General features: G+C 36.5%; 1 protein-coding gene across 1 annotated transcript in view; it reads left to right on the forward strand.

Moving 5' to 3' along the window:
* The window catches only part of LOC104523542 (ras-related protein Rab-2A), a gene marked incomplete at its 3' end in the record, with an annotated part of 21201 nt that extends 2687 nt beyond the window's left edge, over positions 1–18514 (forward strand). Inside the window, exons 2-6 of the mRNA XM_010166158.2 lie at positions 1077–1144; positions 10976–11058; positions 12428–12520; positions 16110–16237; positions 18417–18514. Coding sequence (XP_010164460.2) covers positions 1097–1144; positions 10976–11058; positions 12428–12520; positions 16110–16237; positions 18417–18514 — 450 coding nt within the window. The remainder of the gene's footprint in view (positions 1–1076; positions 1145–10975; positions 11059–12427; positions 12521–16109; positions 16238–18416) is intronic.
* Positions 18515–18972: the final 458 nt, after the last annotated feature.

The raw sequence follows: 18972 nt of genomic DNA on the forward strand, positions 1-18972 counted from the left end.
TCCCTACAGTTACTGCAAGTTATTTGGATAGCAAAGAAAGCAAAATGTTCTTTGGCCCACGGCTTTTATTTGGCTCCGAGGTATCCTGTGTGTAGGGAGAGTGGTTTCCTCCCTGTCCCACAAAGGTTACTCTGCAGAAAGCAACGCTGCCTCCCTAAATATTCTAAACCAGCTTTTGAAGAGACATTTGGAATACTTCAAATCCGAGCTGCTTATTTGGAAGACTTCAGTCCAAATCTAGACAGTGACCAATTTTAGACAAAACTTAAGCTACCAGATCTTTTTTTTTTTTTCCCCCCTCCTGAAATAATGGATATATGAAGCATAGCTTAATGGAAACTTGATAGCCTTTAAGTTTGTCCACTATCTCTAGGCATTTGTCAGGTTTTAACTGTAATAGTAGCCTCGATTTATGCTTAATTTGCTGGTAGTTATCTTAAAATTGCTTTAAAAGAGCTGAATTTTTCCACTGAAGAAATTCCTCTTGTTTATTTGAAGCACTTTTTTTTTTTTTCCCCTCTGTTACTAAATTTGATCTTTAAATTTGATCTTTAGCTAGAATTTTGAAACCACTTTCTTCATAAAGGCAGATGAGTTTTAATTAAATATAGTAATAAAATTTGTCTTGTTGAAGGTGACATATGTATGCTCCATTAATAGAATATTTTATTGATAAAGAATTGCAGGTTTAATTTCTTCTAAACTGGCTTCAGCAATCTACCATTGGTAGAGTGTTAAAATACCTGTGACTCTTCAGTTTCCTCTTTGCATTCAAATGGATGTGTTTTTCTCCCTCTGATCTAGAGCTACTAAATTATTTGGAAAACTTTGTGGGAAATACCACCTTGACACTTGCTCGAATTAATGCATTTTTAAAGCACTTGAAAAGTAACAGTTTTCTTCCTTATGGAAAAACTTCCAGCATTTCCAAGCAGCTGTAAAATTAACTAAAAGCAGATTATTTCCCACAAATGCAATGCTGAGTTAACTTAAACTTAAGTTCTTGCTTTCATAGTACTTGACATTCTTCTTTCTGATATATGGTTAATAATATAATCTTTTGTAAAATTATTCAGGTGTAGAATTTGGGGCTCGAATGATAACTATTGATGGAAAACAGATAAAGCTTCAGATATGGGATACGGTAAGTATCTATAAATCATAGAAATTAGTTAAATATATGACTCCACTAGCTTTCCCTTTATTCTGTCATCAGCACCCATGTGAGACTATGCACTTTGTCTTGCAGCTTTTTTTGTTTGTTTCTTTGAAGATTATAAATTTGCTAAAATTTCCTTTTTGGTGTAATGTATTTTTAAAGCTGCAAACTTCTGCTGTTTGCACTGTAAAATTACTTCTTCAAGTAACACTTTCAGGTTTGTAAGACTGGAATTTGTGCTGACTCACTTTTTTGTTGGAGTTTTCTGTATTATAAAGAACTTACATTTCTCTAAATAGTCTTTCTCTGTGCATTCATGCAAGGTCTGGTTAATGTAATATCCTGTTGCAAAACTGTGTTGTGCCTACTACCTTTAATCAGGAATTCTCTAGAGGAAATGTTTGCATTTTCCAATATAGAGCCATTGTTTTCATAGAAGACTTAAGAACTCAAGTACACTATATTCATTAAGATATTCCACTCTTCAGAGGGATTGGTAAAAGCTTAAAGTTTTGAAAAGCCTACCAAAAACCAGACTTTGACTTTTGAGGGGGTTCAGGTTAAGAACACGTACATTAGTGAAGGCAGCTTTTTTTCTTCTTGTTGGTCACTTTCCCATAGAGCAGTCAGCCGCAGTGTCTGTGCTTGTTGTGATGCAAGGGCTTTAAGATGCTCATACTGATAGCTGTGTCTTTCAGATATGCTTAACTGTTCCCTAAGGCAGGGCTGTCTGTTTTCATTTCAAAAGGAAATTTTAAGATACCTTTAGAAACTGACAGATACATACATGAGCTGTAGCATCATGTGTGCGTTCTTTTTGGTAGAGCAAATCAGTGAAGGCAGATACGTTCATATATGCATGCCTACGTACCTGCGTGTGTATAGAAAAATGTAACATGCAATATTTTAGCTGACTTCACAGGTAAGATTCAAAGTACCTTACTTATTTTACAAGTTCATAATTTGACATGACATCTAACACCTGTGCCTCCATGGAAGTTCTCCATGAAAAGGTGTAAAAGAGTCAGATTGTGCTTGCTTGAGGCTTTTTCACCATTATAACTGTGAGTTGTTGGCCACCAAGGTGGCTGACTATTTTTAAGACAATCAAATTTCTGCATAAGCAATAGCTTCAGAAGCAGACTTTTAATATGTAGTGTGACTACATGAGAACGTACTTACATCGGTCCTTGTTTCCTGAAATTGGGACAGATTCTCTAGATAAAATTACTAATTTTACTACCAGTGCAGCCACTGTCTTTCATTGGCTTTCAAACTTATTTTGTTAATGTGCTATTTCCTGCTCCTTGAATACAAGTGAACTTCAGTGATTTTTGAGTACATTGTGTTTTTCTTAGTGCCTCTGACTCAGTCACTCTTTGCAATCTGTTTGGTTTCTTGAATGCTTGCAAAGTGTCTGATAATCAAAAGCAATTCTGTTGAAATTTTGGTTAAAACTTAAAATCCCTGCCCAAAAAGAGTTTGTATCTGGCTAGCTTCTTAACTATATCATACATAAGTTAAAAATATTAATTGAAAGATTTCATGCACTGAGTAGATTGTATGCTTGTATTGTAGTTAATAATTTATGAGTTATAAGCAATGAATGACTTAATATATTGGATGTAGTTAAAATTTTTACTGTATACAATCTGATTTTTAAAACACAGGATATTTCTATTCTAATCCAATCTTGACTAGTAAGCATATCTAAATTCCACTGTCTCAATTCTAATCTTGGGTGCAAAGGTGTTGAAGATGTGGCACTTAGGGACATGGTTTAGTGGTAGACTTGGCAGTGTTATGTTTGTGGTTGGGCTTGGTCTTAAAGGTGTTTTCCAACCTGGATCATTCTGTGATTCTAACTGTCAATAGGTGTTTTACTTACTAGTGTTAAGGTACAAAAAGATGTTCATAATGACCGAGGTTACCATGCCCATATTGTATATCTGGGTTGAGCGTTTCCTGAATTTATTTTTCTGTTAGCAAAAACTACTAGCTGTTACTGGTGCTATCTCTGTATTTATCAAGCTGATACAAACAATTTCTGTTTGATAAGAGAAAGTTCCTTTTACACCTATGGCTAAGCAAACACATGAAGCATTTGTGTTTTCACTTGGTGCTTACTGAGTCACAGCACCAGCACTTCTCTGATTTAATGCTAGCGCCTTATATACCTGCTCTTCATCCATCACTGAACAGGAAGTGTCTTGAGCGGAGACATAAGAAGTGGAGAAACTGCTTAAAATTTGACTGGTTAACAGTGAATAAGGACTTGCTTTCTGAAGAGAATCAGACAATTTAATTAAGATTTTTTATGGACAGATACTTCTGTGCAGCAATGCTCAGTTTGTGTTGTCTTCAGCAGATCACTGCAGCTCAAGGGAAAGGTCTATCATAGTAATGGGAATATATGGAACCTGCAGCATAACTCACTGCCAGGATTATGTCATAATTTACAGGGGGCAGCTGAAGCTAACGCTGTTGCATGTCTGTGAGATCCATTTGTGTGTTCTTCTTGTATCATAACTCAAGGATATTTGAATTTTCCTTAGCATCTTAGTTTGAATCAGGAGTGTTTTACAGAAGTCAGCTCTGCTTACTGCAGTCTGGTTTTCATGTGGGAGTATGCAAACCGAGTTACTTTCAGATGAGGCTGGACTGGAAGATAGGCAGAGAAATGCATCTGTGCGCACTAGAAATTGTAGTCTAGTATTCGGTCCTGTGAGCTGGTAGTCTAGTAAAACTAGTTTGGTGCCAAAAAAACCCCAAAAAACCCAAACAAAAAACCAACACACAAACAAACAAAAAAACCCCAAAACCAACAACAGAGGAACTCACATGCAAAAAAAAACCCCAAACAAACCAAAAAACCCCCAAACAAACAAACAAAAAAACCCCACATTACATGAAAGATATTCAGTGTTAAGTGTTGCAGTCTCAACTCTACTGCTGATAATATGTCTACACCAGCAAACAGATTGTCCTGTTGTTCTCTCCCAGATGCAGGCTGCTCCTGGTCTCCCCACTGCTGGGCTCTGCAAGCTTGCTGCTGTGTGTGCTGTGGCACGCCTGGGTTTTTAGGTCTGCAAGTCCTTGGGTTTCACTTTTCCTTTCTGATGCATTTAGGTCAATCAAGGGGAGTGCAGGTATTGGACCAAATTGTTCCCTTGTCTATCTTTAGTCTCTAGATTATTTCCTTTCCTGTGTCTTTAATCTTAGTAATGGTCTTCAGTAGTTGAATAGACTGAGAAATATCTTTGTCAAAACTAGTTATTTGGTAATTGCCCACTATGAGAAGTTAAGCTACTCTTCTGTGGAAGTGCAATATTTGAGCTAGTGTCAGTTACAAAAATAACTTGTAGGGAACTAGAAAATGGTCAGCAGAAGCTGGTAAGGATCAGAATGACCGTTTTGGGAGCTATTAAGTTTTGTGAGTTTAAACAAGCTGCATTTTTTATCTTGTGGTAGCGTAACACTGAGAAATACTGAGATTGCTTCTCCTCAGAAAAACTTCATTGTTGTAGAGAGATACTGGGCTTGTTACCAGGCTGAGTCAGTCGCCTTCATTTTGTTGTTGAGGGGGATGTTCTGTATTGTATTGACTGTTACTAACAAGACATTGCTGATGGGCAAAAATGAGCAGTAGTTGAAAGAGGGAATTTAAGTTTTCTCAGTTGCTGCAATGGGAGAGATCAGTGATGATAGTAAATAATACTACTTATGTTCTGTAAATTGAATTTATATGAATGAGAATGTTTCCTATGTACTTAAATGCAGTAATTTTAATATCTATTTCTGCTTCATTTAATGAAAATCTGTGATAAAATGTTTATTTTTATTAATTATTATGTTTCTGTAATACCTTAGTCATGCTTAGATTAAGACTAAGTATCTGAAATAATATTTCATTTTTTATAATCTAATTTCAAGTAGTTTCTTGGTTTCTGTAGAAGAGAGCTTTCTAGTTAAATTGTCAGTGTTTTCTAGTAGTTGAGAGCTTCCACAAATAACCATGTTTGTGCAAGACGGAAGGTGTAGTTGTTGAAGGCAAGTCTCTTCCATAAATCCAGGGTGTGACTTGGCCGTTTACTTTCGGATATTCTGAATATGCTAATCCTTCTTGGAAATTCAGTTATTTTTCATGTATTTGCAAAGGATTTGGATCCAGTCGAATCAAATAAAGTTCCCTTAATTCATTAAATTAATATTCATTTCATCTTAGTAATATTTACAATTGCTAGGATGTAGTGCTCACTCCTGGGAGTTCCTTACTAATTATCTACTTCATTACATTCTGCTTGCTTCGCTAGTCAGAGCATATTTTTATGTTCATGATGGTGAATTCTTCTACTGAATTTTTACTAATTTGACTCTTTAACCGTTGTACTTGCAAGGATGTGGCTACATCTTACAGCGCAAGTTATGATGACTTGGTGGTCACAGCCCTCTGCTTTAGTGCTGTGAAGTAACATCAAGAACTTGCAGAGGGTCTGTTTTGGTTTCCAAAACTAGTTTGATCATCAGTTGACAGACTGTGTTTGCTGCCATGTGGAAGCATTAACTTATTTCTGGATTCATGGATTGGGGGGGAATTTGTCCATTTAATGGTTATTCCTACTGCCACTTGTGTAATAGGACCATCATCTGCACTTCAGTGCCAGTAGCTAAGTTATTGTTCCAATCCATGATGGCACTTCAGGAAGCTAAGGTAAATTGACACGCGTTCTAGCTTAGTATTCACAAACCTGTGTCTGTCATGTGCTTAAATGTATTTGGTTATTGAAATACTATGTTATTGGCATTTTGTTTTCTGACTGGTTATAGATTTCTTGTCAGTTTATCTGTGGCTTTCTACAAGAATGGAGCAAGCTCTTGCTTAGAATAAGGTTTTAGATGGAAGGAGGGTGAATCACTTCCTTTTGTCCGTAGTGGAACTCCCATTTTAGTGAGGATAGATACTTAAAGGTTGCAACTAAATTATAACCTGAAGTAAATCATAAGGGTACTTCTAATAATGAAGGGCTAAGGCTTTCTGTTTCTCTGATGTGTTGGGAAATTGCTTTGGATGTCTAAATGGCATGTGTTCAACAACGTCAGAAGAAAAGGCGTATGCACAAATGATCTGTATTTAGACGTATGTACAGTTTCACCCTTGGGGATCTTTAGACCTCGTGACATTTCAGTTCTGATTAGGATGCTGACAGGGTTGTTCTGAAGCAACATGTAACTTGACTGAATCCTCCACATAAATTCTGACACTTTCTTAAATTGTTATGGTTTCTTCTTCATAAGTGTCTTCCCTTATGTTCGTGTTCGGGAACATCTTTACTGGAGAGCAGCAGGGGGTTGTTTTATTTTTATACTACTACTGTGCCTATTCTTTGTACTACATGCTAGTAAATCACCTCAAAATTATTTTTATTCTGGGGTAGAGACATGATTGCAAGAAAGTTTAATCAACTTGTATAAACAAGTTGCCATGTGACTAAAAGGCTGTTAATTTATTTATAACTTTCAAAACTATGTTCAAAGGTATGTATTACTCTTCTCCCTTTCTGGAACATTTTGTTCCAGGGATCAACTTTGGAGTAGTTCCCAACTGGCAGTTGTCATAGATAGTGTGACACTTGGGTGAGTTGGTTGTTTCTTAGATGTCTTTTTAGTTTTCTATACAGCTTACAAAAGTATAAACAAATTTAAATGAGTAATAATTCCCAATGTGAATGAGATGTTCTGATGTGAATGAGATGTTCTGTCACCAAGTTTGAACAAACCACACATGCATGCCCCCTTTAAAAGTGAAGGAATCTAGAGCTACTAGCTGTGGTGCATTGTAGTTTCTCATTTTTCATGTAGATGTCTTTGAAGAAACTTTCCAAATTCTTCAGCATTGAGAATAGAGAATGTAGTAAAATTAATGGACTGGTTTTTAGGGAGATGCGCTCTTGTGGAACCTGTTTCATTAACTACTTCCTTGCACTGCATCATGCCACTTCCCACCTTAAATTATGGATTCAAAAATGCAGTTAAGGAACTTGCAAGGAACCCTTTTTGATAGCAGAGACTTACCTGCACATTTTGCAACTGACACATAGGGACTGCACCATACACTTGGAAATGGCACCAAGATTTTCTATAGAAATAGTAACACTTGAAGTCTTTTCTCGAATGTGCCACAGTTCCTGTGATGTCAGTGGTGACACAGCTACATAGGTTCAATGTTCCTGAAAATTTTAGTGCAGGCCCTAAATCTCTGTGTATTTTGGTGATCTAAGGTGATTGATAATGCTTCATGTTCTGCTGACATCATTATTTTGAAATTGCATTTTGGTCTCTATACTGAAGTATATTTAGAGAAGCACATGGGATATGCGTCCATGTGGCTCTACAGTTCAAGCAGGGATGAAGATGCTTGTACTACTTTGAAGACTTGTCGCTGTGGCTGTGTAAATCTCTCATATCAGAAAGTTTGGTTTTGTTAAGCAGTATGATGTGAATTGTAAATGCTTACAGTCCAGAAGACAGACAAAAAGAATGTTACTTAACACTTAAAACATCACTTGTTTGTTAGAGGCCCACAATTTTTCATGAGTAGTGAACTGATTACATCAGAGGTAGCACCTTTTTCTCAGAAGAAGGAGGATGCATGTTCAGGCACGTCCAGTATGCATTTGTTGGTTCCTGTATACAACCTTGTCTGAGCTGGAGTTTCTACATGTGAAATAGCTCTCACGGTCTGTCTGTTACCCAAAAGATCTTGAATCTTCCCACTTCCACTGCAGTGTAACCTGGAAGTGGGTATAAGCAGGGGTTGCCTTGGAGCAGAGGCTTGTGTGGCCTGTACTAGATGTAGCATGTCCTTGGGAAATTTTAACGTTCATTTAGTGGCTACTGGCACTACTGTTCCTCACACACCCCTTCCCCCACACGCACTGAGCACTGGCACAGGTTGTTGCTCAGAGCGGTGATGGAGGCTCCATCCTTGGAGATCTTCAAAATTCCATCAGGACAGAGATGTGTGCAGCCTGCTCTGGGTGGCCCTGCTTTGAGCAGGGGCACTGGAAGAGATGTCCTCCAGAGGTCCCTTCCTGCCTCAGCCATTCCGTGATTCTCTGAAAAAAGTTTTTTAATATGGAAGGGTGTGGCAGGGCGGGGGGGAGGAAGTAGTGGATTTTCGGGGGAACGTGGAAGGGATGGTAAGAACAATGTTAATTCCCCTTGAGATAAAGGGCTTTTCTCTGGTATCAAAGCTGGTTTTAACTTTATACTGAGCTTCCATACTGCCACTTCTCTCTGTTGCTCCTTGTAGCAAGTAGCTAAACTTGAGTTGGTCCTACTTTGCAAGACTGATAAAGTACAATTATAACACACTTGTATTTGTTTTTTTAAGTTAGTTTTGGCTAATAGCTTACACTTTTTTGATTTTTGGCTTCTTTGAAATATCTTGTCCTCCTTGTTGTGGGGAGGGGAGGGAGGATGGGCAGAGAGCAAATTGTTAGATAAAAAATAAAGTAATATTGATACTGGGGGGAGGGGAAGAAAAGCTGTGGAGTATATTCCACGTGCCTAACCCCGCTATATTGACCTTCTAGATCTCTCATTCAGAATGATACTGTTAAATGATATATATAAGGTATTATTATTTTATATATAATATAAAAACATTATATAAATGTAAATATTATGGAGTTTTTTTACAGAAACTCAATTTTCTTCTGTTTAGAATGAAAGGGAATTAAATTTGTGTTGTCTATTGGTATATGTAAGCACAAATTCATTATTACTACATGGAAGATTGTATCTTCTTTGGTGAAGAAATGGGATGTTTTCCACCCTTTCCCCAGTCTGTACTTCAGGAAGCAATGATACTTAAATTTCATCATGTACAAGTGAGAGACAATTTAAAATGTTATAATATTTTCAGGATTTAGGTACCGAACTTTAAGTAAATGATTCTTGTAAGAACTCTCAAGTCTTACGTTCTTGTAAGATCTGCTAGAAGCTCTGACAGTCTTGGTTGACCATGATTAATTTACTCGTGGAGATGAACAATTTCATGTGTCAGGGTAGAATTTATGAAAGTGAAATAGGCAATCTTAATGTGATAGACTAAGTCCACTTCATGTATGATTTTAGGCAATACATGGAATACACTGATAACAACAACTTGTCTTTTGTCTAGTTAGGAAGAAAATGTTTTATGCATCTACCATGCACTCGAGCTAGTCACCACACCAAGAAAATGTTGTAGAGCTTAGTGGAGCTTCTGGCTAGGGAACCAAGTATTGTGCTAAAAATCTGGGTTCTTTACTATTCTTTGATGCATTCTAGCTGATTGTCTGTATGCTATTACCTTACTCTTGGCCAAGTCCATATATTAATGTCTTCTAATCATGTTGAAATTATTAAATATATTGTCTGTCTTTTGTAACTTTCTCCATTGGAATGGCTGAGATAGAGTTTGCTTAAACTGGAGTAACTGATTATTCTGGAAGATAAGGATGCTTTCTGAAGTCTGAACATGTTGAAACTTGTGCCACTCTTCTTGTTCAATGACAGAATCTAGAATCAAGTTCTTCCTGAATTCAAGAAAATCTTATATTGCACAGTAAAAGTACAGTAACTGTGACAAAAGACAGTTCTCTGTACACTAATTTTGTAGGTAGGGCTGAAGGGTGGCTTGCATTTGATAAATATTTCATTCTTGCTTTTCACGGTTTTAAATTAGGGTAGTTTCCTATAGTTCTGCAGATAACTATCTTACTGCATATGGGGGGGGTCTAGCATTAATATTAGTAATTCGTAATTGTATTCTGTGTTACTGAATTATGCTAAAGCTTCTGTTACTGCTAAATATTAGAAGTAAAAGTTTCTTCTAACAACTGCAAGGTGCTAGATAGCATTTCTGAAAAACATGAGCACAGGGAGCTCAAGGTCTGCAGCTATGAATATTTATTTTTCAGGGCTGTGTTCTTTTGAGCATGTTCTTTTAAGTGCTGAGATTTTTACAGAATACTTTTCTGAGAGAACTGTCTAATTTATGTAGGATCTCTGAAGTTTTTCACCAGTGCATATGAAGATGACTCTTGCATCCTGTAGCTGTTTGACAAGCATTATTTATCAAGTACAGAGGAAATTGATTCACTGTGGAGCAGAATTGTGTAAAATTGAATTCAGAACCATTTTCTGTTTTTTCATAATAAAATGATTACTGAAAGAATTCCATCTGAAGACTGTTGAAAGCTGGTTGCAGTTTATGATATAACGGATAAAATCTGCATCCTTGGCCTTCCAACAACCTTTACACCAGCAGATGGTGGGCGTAAAGATGTCATTCATCATTTATTTACAATGGGCTTTATTTATTCTAGTGTCAACAGCTGCCCCAGGGAGCGGGTTATTGAATTCAAATGTGAAGCTCTGGGTTATTTGCTTCCTTTCAAATTTGTCTTCAGAGCTTAGTTGCTAGGAGTCCATTCTGTGCTCTAATAATGATTCATGTATTGTGAAGCCATTCAGTAAATTGGGTTGTCAGGGATTGCCAAAAAAGGTTTAGAGGTCCTGTTCCATTTTTTTCTTTTTTTTTTTTTAACCAGCACTGTGCTGTAGTTGGTGTCTTCTCCTTATGTGCCTTCTCCTGCTAGCATTAGATACTTTGTCCCCAGTTGTCTCTTCTCTAATTTCCCCTCCATACTCCTCTTTGTCCCCATGCTCTCAAAAGTAGAATTCTATGATTCAAAGTTTGTGATTTGCAGGATGGGGGGGGAATAAAAAAAAAAGATATCTGCAATAATGAAACTTTGTCTTCTGCAGGCAGGGCAGGAGTCCTTCCGTTCCATTACAAGGTCATACTACAGAGGGGCAGCAGGGGCTTTACTAGTGTATGACATTACAAGGTGAGAATACTGAGGAGGTATAACCAGTTTAAAATTATATGTTTCTGTGGAATTGTGCTGTGGTATATATTGGTGTTAAAATGCCTAATGTAGTTTGGCTTTCTGTATAGATATTTGTAATCTAATGTTTTGCCAACTTATCTTAAGTACTCAAAATCAAGATATAGCCTATGTAACCTATATACTTCAATTTTTCTCTGTATAGTGGGTGAGAAGAAGCATGCAGAAGGTCTCAGGGAGAATGAAACACAATATTTTTACAAACTATTTGACTGTAAGCCTCTGGATTACCTTTATTGAGAAAGACCTTAAAATATTTCATTAATTCCTTTCTAGTGTTTTTATTTTATAATTTTTCTTTAATTGTAACAGATTTTTTTTTTTAATTGAAGTGCTGTTCTGCAAAGGAGTAAAATAGTAAAACATCAGAGTTTGGTTACATAAAAATACCAAGAAACTTCTACCACTGCTGTGTTTCTGAAGTTGGGAAAATGCAGGTCTTCGTGTGATTTTTGTAGGAGCTGCTCAGAGGTGGCTAAGGTTTTCCTGCTGTATCAGTAAAGCCTCCATAGAACTTGTTATCTGCAAAACTGTGTGTACTGCGGCTGGTTTATGAAAATGATCAGGCTTCAAAATCTTACTAGGGAATGCAGCTCCCTTTGTGGGTCTTGGGTCTCATTGCTGAATTAAGTGCAACTTTACTGGAGATTTCCTAGATATTTTTCCTTTTGTTCCCCATGTATTTTTAAATATCAGAAAGCAACGTATTATTTCCATTGGATTTCCAGCAAATGAATCTTTGATTCATAAATAGATGGTTTTACTCTTGTGAAATCTTAAACACACTTCACAAGCATGTCATCTAATATTTAGTGTACACATTATGTAACATGCCATATTAATGTACCTTACTTTAAAAGACTTTGCTGCTGAATTCATTATTCAGTTTATAAACTCACAGGAAATTGTCAACCACTTTCTGCCTTCTGTAGAACAAATATAGCTATATGAGTATGCAATTATTTGTACTGTTGTTTACATTGGTTGAGGCTGTTAGGGACTTTTTTAAAAATTCTGTTCAGCAGATTTTATATGTATATAAAATTACAGATTTTTACAGTTATAAGAATCCTCTTTACTCTTTGTAGCAAACATATTTTCAATTACTTTTTAGGCAGAGTTCATTAATGCTCCTGGTTTACTGAATTTTTGTTTGTCTATTCTCCCTCTCACAAAAGGATTACTAGCTTTTATCCCTGGAGCATGTGTACTAATAAACAAGTTGGTTACTCAAGCAGAGAAGCTGCCTAACAGAAGGGAAAGATTTCTTGAAATACTGCTTTTAATTTTCATTCTCTTCTGTACTTAGGAGGGACACTTTCAACCACTTGACAACTTGGTTAGAAGATGCTCGTCAGCATTCCAATTCCAACATGGTTATAATGCTTATTGGAAATAAAAGGTAAAATTTAACCAGTTAGGATTTTGTAAGTAGTAAAGATTTCTAACTTCTGTGGATTTCAGCTTTTTGTGTTTGCTTATTTGTAGGCAGTATGTTAACTTTTAAATTACTTTCAATCACTGGGCATATTTCCATGGTGTAATCCAAAACCTTTCCTTTTCTAATTAGATTAATACAATGTACAGCACATGTGGATCAACTGCCTTATGTTCCGAGTACCTTTTTTGGAAGTAATTTTATTTTAAAAGGATTCACTGTGAATGGATGAAGTCATGGATTATGAGTTGTTTTTTTTTTTTTTGTTACATTCCTTTACATCTGGAATCACCATTTAGAAGCACCTAGATCTCTCCCTTATAAAGATAATGACTCCTAATTTTAGGTGTTCTAAAGTGCTTTAATTTTTAGTTAAGAATCACAGCAGAGAAAATGTCAGTAAAAAACCAAAAAAGCCTATACTACAGGATTCACTTCAAAAACTTTTTTCAAATGTAGCAAATGCATACCTCAATGATTATATGAGGTGTTTCTGAATTCTAAGCCTGTTTCATATTCTCTATGTTTTAGCTGAGGTTGGCAGCAGAATATGCTTTTTCACCATTTCCTGGTGAATTCAGGCTGCTCTTAGACACCAGGTGGTGAAATACAACTAAAAATTTTGAAAGTGTTACCCAGTTTGTACACGATTATTTACTTGGTCTTCTCATCAGCTAGACTGTCCAAAGTTCTAAAATGGTTCTCTATTGATGCTGAGACTTTGATCTGTATTGAAGGACTTCATAAAAACACGTCAGTGAATAATACATTTTTATCTGTAATATTTCTAGTTCTTGATGCAGTGAACTGTACCATCATGTCTAGATTGGTTTTTGCTGCATGTACGGTTTTTCCAAATATCAAAAGCATTTCAGAACTTAATAACTCTTGCTATGGGCCTTTACCTAATTGACCTTAACTTATCTCCATGCCTTAGCAATTCTTGAAGGTAAAGAAGCCAGTTGAAATAATGTTGTGCATGCTTGTCCCTTAAAATTTTATGAACAGCCAGATAATTTCTTAGATACTACTGAGAAACAACATTGTGGTAAAGAGGCTGGTTTTGCTTCTCTGACCTGTTCACCTCTTATTTTCTTCTTCCCCCTTCTCCCTTTCATTTTCCTCCCTCTGCACCCCACCCTAAACCTTCCCCTGAAAAACATGTTAAGCATTAGGTAGTTGTTAAACTTGTCCACGTTTTATACATAATCTGGAAAATTACTGACAACATTCTTTTTAACTGAGGAATGTGATAAGAATAGTCTTCACAAATTATTGTAAAAATGTAATCTCTTTTATTAAATGAAGCTTTAGTAAACCTGTGATGTCCCTGACCAACCGTTTTTATACGTATGTAAGTAAAAACATGGCACTGAGAGAAACGGTAAAGTCTGGTTTACTTGAGATAAGTATTTGATAAGTTTGCATATGTAGGTGACGTCTGTAACTATTCCCGATTATGCTTAGCTGTTAAACTAAATTTTTGTCTTGCATTCTGCTGATGGAGACTATGCCACATAATTGTATGTTACAATATGCTACTTGCAGCTAGCTCAGTAATTCCCAGTTACAACCAGGTTTTGTTCAAACAAGAAATATACTTAAATTATGTATTTTAAGTTACAGATTAAGGTGCCACATGAAGTAAAAGTTCTTTAAGAAGCTTTTGAAAGGGGATTGTTTTCAAGCCTCAAAGAGGAGAATGGAAAGAAAACTCCTTCAGTTATATTGCATTATCCCGAAAGTGTGTTACAGGAGTTCTTATGGTAGGGCATGCTGCTAGAGATGGGTGGAAGGAAGAATGTGTATACTAGCATAATATTTTTGAAGGAATAAATTTTGTTCATGTGAGTCCCAAAAGTGCACTTGATATACATTTGTACTACTGACTTACTGCTGGATTTGAAGAGTGTTGAGAATTTAATCTGAAATATAATAGCTGTTTTTGAAAACATTACAAATACCAGTGTTAAAACATGACAAATACTGTACTTAATCTTCTTTCCAGAACAAAACATAGCTATATTGATCTAGTAAGACCAAATGCTTCGAATTATTGGAATGGAGAGAGGAAGACAACTGTGGTTAGTAGAAGCAGTTAAAGCTTTTTAAGAATATGTTTAGATATCAGTAGTGAGTTTTGACTGGGTTATCACTGCAGTTTTCGATGCAGCTGCACTATTTCAAGTCAAAAGAATTATTTATTTCTGTTCTCTCATGAAGATAACACTATAGTGAATCAAGGTTTTAAATAAGATATTTTTGAGGGTAGCATGGTAGTAGCAAATAAAGACATCGCTCGAGTTAAAAAATACAACATTAGCTGCTTCAGGGACATGAGAATGAACACCTTGTTAAGATATCTTAAGCCTGAGGCTGAGATACTGGTTACGCTTACACATAAACTTTAAAATAGTTTTGAAAAGACATTTGTTGTGTCCTTATCTTCAAATGCTTTGTGTTTAAATGATGTGCTGAATTGTCTTGTCTTTATAACTCATCTGAGCTAGCATGTAGTTGTAAAAATAACAAAAACCTGCTTTGCTGCAAAATAGATGCCACAGTGAGTATCATTTATTTTTAATACATGTATAATTACAAGAATGGCAGCACTGAAGCCCAGTATGGTATTTTTTGCTGGTATTCTGACTGCAAATTAAACCTATTTGCCTGCTGTTTAGTTTAAAAATGTGTATCTGAGAAGATATTGCTCAACTGAAATGAAACTTCTTTTAAGTATTTGTTATATTCATTACGTATGTATAAATGTAGTGTTTTTATTGCGTAAGATTTAATATACTTACACAAAAGGACTGTGTACTCCTTCTTCCTAAAGAAGCTTTAACAAGTAAGAGTGAAATACTTATGTGTCTATATGACTTACAGAAGTGGATTTGTCTTTAGTTGTCCAGTCCAAGAGGATTGGTTTGGATTTTTTTTCCTGTTCTTTTGTGTAATATTTAACTTCTATCTAAACTGCTTGAAAAGCAGGAAACAAGAAATTGTGTAATAGTCACTCCAAATTCTTCTGCCTGAAGTTTCAAAACCTAAATGCTAGCTTTTTGGGAGAGAATAGCTAATGTAGTTCAGAATAACTTATTTTTGCTTTTAAGTCTTTTTATCAGAAGAGAAATTGACAGTATGAAGTTTTGCTACTGAATAGAAAAAATTGACTTTATTTTTAAAGTTATTTTTAATATCATTAAGAAATCATTTGTAGAACTCTTTTATTGGTTCAGCTTTGCAGTGTGGATTAGTAGATAACATTACAGTAGAAAAGAGTGTTATTTACCTAAAATGGTAATGTCTAAAGTTAGCATTTAGGGAATAGCTAGATAAATATCCATGCATCCTATTGAAAGCCATTTCTTGGAGTCTTTGATAAGATCTATGTCAGCTAGGATTGATGGCACAAGCAAGTGCGATGTCTGTGGCCACCCCATAAGTTCTAATGGGGACTTTTGGCTTATAAGCATGTCCCTGAAGAATAGTATTTACATGGACAGGTTTGACCATGTGACTAACTTCTTTGTTTTTCCCCTCCCAATCTTAGTGATTTAGAATCTAGACGAGAAGTCAAGAAAGAGGAAGGTGAAGCATTTGCACGAGAGCATGGGCTTATCTTTATGGAGACATCTGCCAAAACTGCTTCCAACGTAGAGGAGGTAACTTTGAACACTAGTATTTTAGTAACACAGTTGTTCTGGGTTGTACTTCATTATTTCTACAGATACTATTCCTCTCGGTTTTGGATTGCTTAACTTGAATTAACTACTCTTTATTTTATATTATGAGAAAAACAACGTCTGTTGTATCTGATTGCATAGCACTAATTATATTGTTGAGACTCTAGTAATTAATATACTTTAAAAAAAAAAAAATTGATCAGTGAAATGGGTACTTCTGTCTGCCCTGAAATCTAAGAAGTAAGACTAGAATAGATTTGCTAGTCCAAAGCAAACCAAGCTATTGGTGTCCTTGGCAGATGTCAGTCTAACTTGTTCTAAAGACCTCTAATATTTTATAAACTCTTCAGAGCAATCTATTGCAGTGCTTTAGTATTTGTATTGTTGTCATCTTTCCCCTCCACTACCTAGCAGGAATTTCCTTGCAGCAATTCACACACTCCATTTATTTTTCTGTCCTCTACAGAGCTGCTGAAGAGGTCATTATCTTGGTTGCTGTAGTCTACTACGTACTTTAATAAGTTTTTCATTCTTTGCTACTTTAAAGAACTTAAGTCTTTGATGTTTTGCTTGTAGTTTGTATTTCTGGACATATGTGAGTTCTTACATATCTCACCTTGATTTACTGCATGCCCTTCTTGAAGGGTGATTGTGGTGGGTTGACCTCAGCTAGCAACTAAGCACCCATCCAGTTGCTTGCTCACTCCCCCTGTCCAGCAGGATGGGGGAAAGAATGAGAAGAGCTGAAGTGAGGAAAAACTCAGGAGCTGAGATAGAGTTTAATAAAAGAAGGAAAGAGGTGGGGGGAAGAGCGATGGAAAGGCAGTCACTCGCAACTTTCCACAAACAGATTGGTTCCAAGCCAGCCTCTGAGCAACAGCTGCTTTAGAAAGACTACCCTTTGGTTTTTATTGTTGAGTATGATGTCTCATAATATGAAATATCCCTTAGGCCAATTCTGCTCAGCTGTTCTGGCTGTATTGACCCCCTCTCCTTCCCCCACCAACCTCTACTAGATTTTGCCTACCCCAAGCTGAATCACTGTGGGAGGCAGACTAAGAAACAGAAAACCTTGATGCTTTGTAAGCACTGCTTAGCAGTAATTAAAACATTGTTGTGTTATCAACACTGTTTTGGTCACAGATTCAAAACACAGCACCATACAGGCTGCTGTGAAGAAAACGAACTCCATCCTAGCCAGACACAGTACAGTGGAGGACAAAGAGCTCCAGCTGAGACGTTAGTCCAATGTAAAGCAGAAAGATTGCTTCACATGTCTCTGAGACCCCTGCTCAGTTCACACATCCCCACTTACTAATCTTTTTTATAATAGCATGACGTAGTTCAGCTTCTCATACTATGCAGCCTGCCCTTACTCTTTTCCAAAATTGTCCCAAATGCAAAATAGCGAGCAACTGATGAGGTATTCTGTTAGTGGTAAAGCCTTCTACTTTTGAAATATTTAGTATTTTTTGAGAAGTTATAGTAAGAATAACAAACAGCTTTCACTGACTTCATTCTGATTTGTTACTACCTGATTCTAACATTAGCCCCTCTCTCCGTGTCAAAAAGCTAGTGAATGAGTTGTCCGGTGCCTAATGCATCTCTGATTATCAGGAGGAAAATGAGCATGAAGTTCTTTGTCAAAAAAAGTTCAGATAGAATCCTCTCCTTCTGATGGTACGAGTGAGTGATTGTGTGCACTTACTAACTTTCTAATTCTGATGGAAAATCTTTAGGATATAATCCTTTTTAGTGACAATCAAATGCATTCTTTAAATGGTATTCTCAGTCAACACTAAAAGAGGTGGCATGATTTAGGATAGCTACAGCTGAAGGAGCAAAATCTTAATCTTTGAGCCAGCAAAAGTAAGTCAGGAAAAATAGTAGACACAGTAGGTGAAAGATATCACTTTGTGGACAAGAGAGACCATTTTAATTTTAATGCTGATTCTGGACTGTTCAGTATCAAAGAAATAGAAGGGAACAAGGAAAGAAATCATGTGAAATGGGCAACATTTGAGGAAAGAACAAGAAGTATGCAAAACAGGCAAATCTAGCAAGCCTTCAGGACTGGAAAGAAATGATAGTTTTGTGACTGCCTGAGGATGTAGAAATTAAACAGGAAGAACAACATTTGATGTAATTCAGCTAAAATTTTATTAAATTTTAAGCAAAAGAAATCTGTGGCCCACAGTCTACAAATTTGTCTTTTGTGGTGGCAATGGAGAACGATTTTACTGGCTTCTTTGGGAAACTAAGGGCTAAGAAAGTAATACTGTTGAATTTTTGCATTGATGGAAATACACTGAATCTGAAATAGGAAGTATTGCTCAAAAAGGCGCTTTGGAGAAAGACACTATTACTGTAAGGTTACGTCAGGCTGGTGACCGGTCACTAGTGGTGGGGTCCTGCAGGGATCCATCCTGAGGCTGGTACCCTTTAATGTCTTCATCAATGACTTGGATACAGGGCTTGAAGGACTGCTAAGTTTACTGATGACACCAAATGGGGAGGTCCTGTGGACACTCTTGAGGGCAGAGAGGCCCTGCAGAGAGATCTAGATAAATTAGAGAGCTGGGGAATCACCAACTGTATGAATTTTAACAAGGGCAAGTGCCAGTGCAGCTGGGATATGGCAACCCTGGACACACACACAGACTGGGGAATGAGAGCTGGAGAGCTGCCCTGCAGAGAGCGACCTGGGGGCTCTGGTCAATGGCAAGTTGA

This window comes from Antrostomus carolinensis, unplaced genomic scaffold (genome assembly GCF_000700745.2).
Source record: "Antrostomus carolinensis isolate BGI_N321 unplaced genomic scaffold, ASM70074v2 scaffold48034, whole genome shotgun sequence".
In the NCBI taxonomy this organism is placed as follows: domain Eukaryota; kingdom Metazoa; phylum Chordata; class Aves; order Caprimulgiformes; family Caprimulgidae; genus Antrostomus; species Antrostomus carolinensis.